The following is a 9,297-nucleotide window of genomic DNA, read 5'->3' on the forward strand; positions in this document are numbered from 1 at the left end:
GTAAGAGCACCGATGGCCCTTTGTAAAACTTTGCCACCCACATGTAATAGATACCAGTCTTGCTTGCTCAATAGGAAAGACTGAATCACTCATGGGTGAGCAATTGCTACAAATATCATTAAACGGAAACAGTGCCTTTAAACTGCCACTATAATTTTAATCCATGAACTAGACATGATTTTAATCTAAAGGGAAAAAGATTAAACAAGGTATTGTGAGTGAAACAGAAGCTAATAAGCAGCATGTACACAATTACACCCATTGCAAAACATTTATGTCTTATTACATAATGAAGTCACACATATGTTTCCAGATGTACTATGCACAATACAGAAACATCTCTCAGAAACTGAAGTTCTAAAAAAATGTCTACAGCCTGAGCTATGTGACTTTTTCCCTTAATTTTACTTACTATTAGATGGATTGTAGTTCTGAATGTGAAATTTTATGACAAATTCTTCACAGGAAATGCCAAAACATTTAACAAAACAGAATGAAGGCCCATATTTGTATAATGGTATAATCAAATATATATTTTGCTACCTGTTGTTTACAAAACTGCACAACACAAAAATTTCACAATACCACATATATTAACCAAATTCTGGTTGTTAAAAAGACCAATGGTATAGAAGTTAATAAACATACAATTATGACAGCGAGTATGTCTATTTTGTCACTGTATTATAATGACAAATCTAGTTTCACTGTAAAGTGATGCCCGGACACACGACTAAATAAATAAAATTAACCTAATGGTACATGTGCAAGGCTGTAGGCATAGTAAGATACCAGCCCAGAGAAGTATCTATAAAAATTGTAGTGTAGATCTTTCTAGAATCTAGTATCACAATTATGAGAAGGGAATTTAAGCTGTGTGCCCAGCTGGGGTGGCTTGACAATAATGAGCGAGTCAAAGACAAAGTTGCACAGACTGTCCTAATACTGTTTGGTAGGATAAACACAATATCGATAAAGCAGAGTTATGACATCACTATTACACACCACACCACAATGGGACATGTACAAAATTATTACTTAGATTTACATGTCGTATGCTGAATTAATAAACATGTGGAAACTCAGCATCTAATATTTGATGGTGCCCATAGTGGACTTCAGGTCTGTAATTAATAATCTTAGTTCATTTACTCTGTTGGCGAGAAAACATGTCAAAATGTTAGTGCGCACTAATTTTTTTTACTCGCCAATTAGCACTGATACGACTATTATTTTTGTTTCACTATTGTTACAAGTAACAGCATTTGGGTATTCTAAAATCACGGTAATTACACCCAATGATAATACTGTTACTAGTAAAAGAATATGTTACAAGTTTCTATTGGTCATGTTTAATAATGTTAACTTTATAGTCTCTTTCCTTGAACATCAGTACATCTCACAAGCAATGTGAGTGTACATTTTATGAATGGACAGAATAAATCCTGAAAACAAAAGAACTCACTATCATCTCATCAATCTCAGCCAATATCCCTCAATGTGCTAAAGTAAATTTACAAATGAGAGACATTGGCATTATCTTGTTAAAAACAACATTACGAACCATTTATCAAGTCGACAAAAAAACAGTTTTTTAAGGACTGTCAGTGCCTATTTACATGTCAGCAGTTAATGGCACCAATCACACACACACACATCATGAAGTTTTGTTTTTTATATATATATATATATATTTTTTTTTTTTTTGAAGTGCATTTACTTACTGGATGTCAGCTGATCTTTCCAAAGGAACTTTGATGTCTGATGGGGCAACACTTTCAGTGCACTGAGAGGTTCCATCAGAAATGTTACTACCCTCGGCAGACACCAGCTACAGGAACAAGAACAACACTGAAATAAAACTTTTACATATGCCAAAAATCTGGAATCATGTATACAAGTCTACATGCAAACGTATTGTACTATACGCAATAAAAACAATTACTGAAAATCTGACACTAGCTTATGGAACAATCTTATTTGTTACTACTCTAAAGTCACTTTCCTTACAACATTTATCGTTTTTATCCCTGCCTCTCAATGTTTCATTCATTTCTCTGATCAGTACTTTCTAAAATGGTTCAAATGGCTCTGAGCACTATGGGACTTAACATCTGTGGTCATCAGTCCCCTAGAACTTAGAACTACTTAAACCTAACTAACCTAAGGACATCACACACATCCATGCCCGAGGCAGGATTCGAACCTGCAACTGTAGCAGTCACGCGGTTCCAGACTGAAGCGCCTAGAACCGCAGTATTTTCTATTTCATTACAAATAAACACAGGCATCTTGCTATAGCATTTTATTTTCTCCTAAGAAGGATGGAGATAAAGCGCTTACACTGGAACGGGGGAGCATAAGGCCTAAAAGCTGTCATGTCGGATAATGATGATAAAACCAGTTGCTAATTATTACTCAGCAAGCCAAACTGGTTACCTAGCCAGGATGGCAGGCACGAGAAGCAGAAGGGGGAGGCAGTACTACCATACATTCCAGTGCTCTTACAAGTGAAGCACTGTCCCATACTACACACCTTTGTGTGTCACTGAATGGAGTTCCCATTTACAAAAAGAACAGAGTCAGGATTAACAGTGTCTCTCATGTTGGCTGCTCACAAAGTTCGCTTGCAGAATCCGGAAAACTACCTTCCTTGCAACTACTGCAGCTTTCCACAGCTGTGTCTCTCTATTTGTAATCTGCTGTTTAAGTTCCAGATAACAGCAGACACTCTGTTCTAATCTATGCTGTCTGATTGTTATATTTTCAGCTTTCCTGCCCATCCAAAGTGTTTCCTCCATTGTAATCACAGACTTTTTTTGGCAGGATACATGGCCTTTCTATTCTTTTGATGTCATAGCAGTAACATTTAATAACACAGTATCAAAAGAAAACTAATGGTATGTCCTGAAGGTTAGCATTTTTGGCTAGTAATGCTGAAGTCCTAGGTCTTGTTCCTCAGGACCATATCAATTTTTTCTTTGTTGAAAAGGTCGAAGGAGCTCTCCTCAGCCCTGTGAGGTGAACTAAAAAGTTTTTTTGGGTATAAAAGCAACAAGACTGATATGCAAATCACTGAATCAGCATTGCATTGAAAGACCTGAATCAGGCAAGGCAAGACGTACTATTTATTAGCAGCAAAATCACCAGGAAATATTTTTTTCCACTTCAGATGACTGATGTTTTACAACTACTGGTCTTATCCTTTGCAAGATTCCATATGAGTTCTACAGCATTTAGGTCTCAATGGTACAGCATTAGTTGCAAGCGAGCCTTTTTTAACAAAAGTTTGTCAATGGGATAAAAAGAAGAAGGCTGACACTCCTTAATTAATGGCAAAATTTTGGCTTACCTTTCCTCCACATATTTTTGATTTTATCTGTCCATTTCTACATGATATTCAGAGAGCAGAAGTGAACAAAAATGAAACTTTGTACCCACAATCAAACGTTGCCTGGCACTGTTGTTTGCCAATAGTCTTTAACACACTTTCATTTTGCAACAGTTATTCAGTATAGTGTGGGCGAATGCATGGTTCATTTAAATAAACCACTGGCCACTTTAATTTTGACGCTTCATTTTTTTCATAAAAAATAATGTAATACCCTCTTGTCAATTATGTTCACTAGTCCACACATAATGAAATTCATTCTGGTACATTTTAAAATCATAGCCCATAGAGGGAACAGTTTTCCTTGGCGTTTTTTTGCTAGCCTGGAGGTCCAGATCTGGGTGTCAAAAGCTAAGTTTTTGCAGAAAATGGTATTTCCTTGTATTGTTCATTACATCACAAGACACTGTTGTCTAATAACACATCCACCTATAATCTAAGACAGATGTGAGAAAAGTAATAAGATTTATTTTTGATCTACCAAAGCCCTCATTTTCCTAATTTATTACTTTTTTTTCAAACTATAATATTGTCCTCTTCGAAGTAGTTCCCTCTGGCATCAATAGACTGACAAAGTAGTTGTTACCAGTCTTGGTAGCAGCACTGAAAATCATCAACTGGTAGGGCCTTTAACACTTTGACCAAATTCTTTTGAGTGTTCACCAGAGTCACAAAATGACACCCTTTTAAGACTTTTTCAATTTCAGGTAAAGAAAGAGTCAAAAGGACTAATCAGTTGAATAGGGGGGCTGTGGAATAATAGGAATGCTTTCTAAGGTCAAAATTTCTGTGATAGAAGTGTCTGTGAAACTTTGGATGTTATGATGCAGCATAAACTTGTCTGCAATATCCAGTTTCACTTGACTCACCTTTTTCCTAATAATTTCAAGAACATTTTTGTAAAACACTTGGTTGAAAGTTTGTCTCGAAGGAACAAATTCTTTGTGCCTGATACCACTATTGTCAAAAGAGCAAATCAGGATTGTTTTGATCTTGGATTTGCTCATTTCAGCTTTTTTTGGTCGAAGAGATGTCTCTGTGCCATTCCTCACTTTGCAGCTTTGTCTCTGGATTGTACTAAGAAATCCAGTATTCATCATCTTTTATCACATGACAACCATTCTTGATTATTGGCAATCCTCTCAAGATCAATGCAAACGTGCAAACATTTCTTTGATTGCCCTTTTGCTCAGTTGTGATTTCTTTTTGCCCTCATTTCAGCAAAAATCTTTCACATGCACAAAACCTCAGTCAAAATTTGTAGTGCTGTGAAAGTGTATCACTCTTATTGTCAATCATTGTTCTGATCACAAAAACGCATGCATGTGTTTGACATTTTTTATCGGCTTTTAAAGTCGAAGGTCTCCCTGTGTGAACTTCACCTTCAACGTGTTCTCGGTATACCAAAAATGAATCGTGCCAATGAAACACTTGTGCTCTTGATAAGAAATGTGCCCCATGCACCAGTTTCAACTTTTCAACGGCCACACTTGCGGATTTTCCAAGTTAAACACAAAACTTGATGGCATAACAAAAACACAACATCACTGATGGTGATCTCAAAAATCATAAGATCGCTGTACACAGCTGAAACTCTGACTGAGAATCTGGAAGGGAAGAACATACCAGTCAATCCAAGTAGAATAAGAGAGCACTGCCAGATCACTTGCAGTGTTGTCGGTCTCTTTACTTTTCCACTTTCTGGCAGATACTTGAATCCTGCTCCATCTGACATAATGTCACAATTTTTTGCTTGTCAACATGCAGTAGCACCTTCCAGCACATTCTCTTGAACACTATCACACTCTTCACATTCTCACTAAAATTAATGGCATTAAAAGGGAGTTGTCACAGTATCCTATGAAGATACTTCCTGTAATCACTTTTTGGTGTACATACTGTGCGGTAACAATACATGCTCCTTTGAATTGGAACGAGAATGTACCGAGTCAGGTGACCACTTTAGTTTTTGCTACAGCCAGATAACCAATTCACCATGTTGAGTAATACCAAATAATGCTTCCCAATTAAACGAATCATTAAAAGATAGAAGTCAAAATACACCAACTCAATTGGCATTTTTCAACAAATGTTATACATGAAAGACTTATTAACAATACTAATTAACAGTAAAACGTGACAAACTACAAACACTGTGACTGAAGTACAGAAGATTGTAATGGAGTGTACCAGAATCAATTTTTTACTTTGTGAGGAATGATTTGTTTCTCGATCTTTGAAAGTCACTTTATTGTATTTGCCACAAGAAATTAACACAACTACTCAATTGATACGATATAATCTGTAGAAATACACAGAAAAAAGGCAGTGTGTCAAAATGAATCCTAAAATGGGTGAATGCATACTGAAATCTTAGCTGGTTAAGTACAGTATCTTTCAGGGATCACTGCTGGGACTGCTGCTCTTCAGTTTCTGTGCGAATAATACTGTTTTCAGTAGCAGATGTCTACATTGACATGTTTGCAGGTGACTCTACACTTCTACTAAGAGAAGAAATAGAATTAAGAGTTTCTGGAAGTATCAATGTAGATACTAAGATATTTGAATTAAGAATTCTTTTTTCACGGAAAAATTGAGAAGCTGCCTAAATAGTTCATATGACAAACAATGTCAGAATTGGAAATAATCAATATTATTGTTGTTATGTTGTCAGTAAAATGATGCAACACCAATGAATAGCCAAATCAAAAGAGTTTGGGAGTATTCACCATATAACAAACAGAATTTCTTAGAAAAAAAATTATATATATAACGCTGAATTTACAATTTAAAGTAACCTGTTCAGTAACTGTAGCCAAACAAATACTTGTGACATGATAACTGCTGGCTTCACTTACAATCAAACTATCCCCTTCTAACCTATTATAAACCTTGAGCTATACTCGACATTGCTCTGTCGTCACAAACTTTTGTCTACAAAATAATATCGAGGCCAAAAGAAACACTGCCACTGTTATGTTCAATACCTGCTCCGCTTGAAATACCTGATTATAGAAAGACAGACACATACTGCAAATCTACTGCAGATAGCTGTGCTAGTATTAACATTCTTCAACAAGGTGTTACCTCTACCCCTGTACAGTAATTGTCATCTTTTCTTTCATTAATACTCAATTTCATCAAAAACATCAGTAGAGCCAAACGAAGTCTGCCGTAAGCCCAGAAATACAGATCTAAAAGAAATCGGGAACTCAAATTACTGGTTATTACTGAAAATCATCTTATATGGGAGTATTGATTAAATGAGGGAAGTATCCAAACAGTAAATGCAGACACACTTTTCATAATCTACTATAGCCTAATCTACTTAGACTTTTCTTAGCAACTCAAAGTCGGTATCAGATGCATTAAAAACTTATTCCGGAGGTTTTACTACACGCTACATTTCGAAATGCAAATTATTGAGGGTATAATCCATGTAGGTTTACACAACAATTGAAAAGAACAGTGCAGTCTTGTTGAACAAATGTATACATACAGTTTGCCACAACAAATGAAATAGGAGTGTGATTAGAATCTTGGAATTAAATACCTTAGATTAACTGGAAAGGACCATATAAATTCTAAGTACATCCACATTACAAAGCAAACAAATGACTGAGAACATTCAAAAATGAAAGTTTATTTACTCTGGGCCTGTCATATGGTGTAAATGTATTTAGTAACAAGTTTAGTGGGGGATTTTTTTTCCAAAAATATTATAAGAAAGTACATCTACATAAGCACGCAGGACACGTTTAAAACGTAAATTGTGTGTTTTTGTATATTAATGTTTCTGCTGTTTGTGTTTCAGTACATTCATGTAGCCAATGTACCAAATTTCTGAATTATATATTTTAAACTAAAAGTGGATCAAGGTAATAAGTGCAAAATTGTGTTTCTTATTGCAGTAAATCGCAATATTGTTGGTATTACATCCATATGATTCTGTGTCAAGTGTTTGACACATAATTTTGTAAACGATTCTAATATTGGTTAAACTACAAGAACTGCTACATACACAAAGTATTTGGCTTAAAAAATTACGTTTTGAGCCAGAAAATAACTGCAAGGAAGTTTATAAGGTTGTCATCACATCTACAGTTATTATTTAGTAACAGCTGGCTGGTTGGTTGCTAATTACAGACAAACGAATGTTAAGAGGAAACTGACCGTAGTGAAAGTTTCTCACCGGGCTCAATTAATAGCCATTAACACAGGATGAACTGGGAAACACTGAAGGCCAAGTAACTGTCAAGTCACCGCTTCCACCGACACCTTTGCGTAATGTCATCTCCCGTTTCCGAAAGTCCATAACATAGGTAGTACAGACATATGAGGAAAATATCACAAGCTGCGTTGCTATTCTGTTGAGCGAGCTAAGAAATAAAGAGTTTCGGGTTCACTTACCCAGGAAACAACTCTTCCATTAAAACATGGGAGGTGTGCATCATCATCTATTATTTCTTCTTTCACGACACTGAAAATAAAGGCGTAGGTCAATGTAACACTCACGCAATATATGTAACACATTACAGCAGGGCAAGCAATTTCTTGTGTGTTGTCAACAAACATTCCTTCCAGCAACCATAGCTACACGTACACTTCAACAAACTTTCAAAACCTCATTTTAGCATTTTACAAACAGCGTCAAGGTAACAACAGCACGATGACACACGTCTATCAATTTTTATTTATTCACACACGCATATACTTCACTGAAGTTGCTTACCCAAAATCATCGTCCATTGACTTGAAGAAGAATTTATAGTTGGGGCGATTAAGTACATTTTTGAAGTCAGCAAGCGTAACACGTTCAGGGGCAATATTAAGTTTCACTAGGTATGGCGTTTCCTCGTCATCAATGTGATATATAATTTTGGTTTCTTCCATATCAGGGACAAACGTACACACAGGCAATAACCTTCATGAAGACTTCAATATGGCAGGCATGAATCAATCCACAACTGAAGTCAACTTGTGTCTACGATACTATATTAAGAACAGCTTTCTATGTTGCGTTTAATATTGCGACAATCGTCTAAAAGTTGGTATACGAAATTTTCTTGGCCTAAACGTTCTCTTTGAAGCGAAAGCATTACAAAGTTCCCGAGATCACTAACCGCGTTTTTCGAATTCACAAGATCTGTGAGTCACTTGTTCAGTCTATCCAGAGCAGCATTATTTATTTATTATTTTACAAGCGTCAACTTGTTCTAAAATAAAACTACACTCGAAATACAAACTAAACGAATCTGATTATTGTTTGCATCCTATACGACAGTAAGGTCTAACACTACAATAACTTCTGAAACATATAAGATCTGTGATTTAATTTCAGAGATAACTTTCGTAAGTGATCGGTAGGCAACCATGTAATACAAGCTTACACGCGACGGTCTACTTTGCCACGTCAGTTTAACCCGAATTTTGGATAGAACTTGATGTGATTCACCATATCGTTGCAGCACCGACGTGATTATTGTTCAAAATGAAATAATTTGCGTTAGACAGATATCGTTGAAATATCTTCCAAATTCCTGCGGTAAATGGACTGTATTGTCTAAACTTCAACGTATTGCATATGTAAGAGTATACAAACAAGATATTCACCCGAAGAGTGTAAATTGTCTAGAGTGAATAGAATATATAAAAAGGGATAAAAGTCTTTCTAATTGCAAATCAATTCCCAAAATATTGGTACATACCACATACCGTCAGTCACTGAACCCACAAGGATATGTGTTGCAATCTTTTGTTTCTGGTAACTATTAATGACATGATCCTCGTTCATCAGATCCGACGCAGTACGTGCAGACGATATGTTGTTCACTCATTGTGGTACTGGCCTCAACAATCTGCAAAAATTCTCTTGACAGTACACTCTATAAAAAGCTTATTGATTT

The 9,297-nt window shown here is 35.9% G+C and overlaps 1 protein-coding gene across 3 annotated transcripts in view; it reads right to left on the bottom strand.

The window, feature by feature from the left end:
• Nucleotides 1-8,685, bottom strand: part of LOC124721666 (segment polarity protein dishevelled homolog DVL-3) — a 137,774-nt gene extending 129,089 nt beyond the window's left edge. For all 3 annotated transcript variants that reach the window (XM_047246739.1, XM_047246740.1, XM_047246738.1), the window contains exons 1-3: nucleotides 8,124-8,685; nucleotides 7,802-7,871; nucleotides 1,725-1,831 (exon numbers count right to left, since the gene is read on the bottom strand). In XM_047246739.1, coding sequence (XP_047102695.1) covers nucleotides 1,725-1,831; nucleotides 7,802-7,871; nucleotides 8,124-8,284 — 338 coding nt within the window. In that variant the 5' untranslated portion in view covers nucleotides 8,285-8,685. The remainder of the gene's footprint in view (nucleotides 1-1,724; nucleotides 1,832-7,801; nucleotides 7,872-8,123) is intronic.
• Between the last annotated feature and the right edge of the window lie 612 nt (nucleotides 8,686-9,297).

The sequence above is a fragment of the Schistocerca piceifrons genome, chromosome X (genome assembly GCF_021461385.2).
Source record: "Schistocerca piceifrons isolate TAMUIC-IGC-003096 chromosome X, iqSchPice1.1, whole genome shotgun sequence".
Lineage (NCBI taxonomy): Eukaryota > Metazoa > Arthropoda > Insecta > Orthoptera > Acrididae > Schistocerca > Schistocerca piceifrons.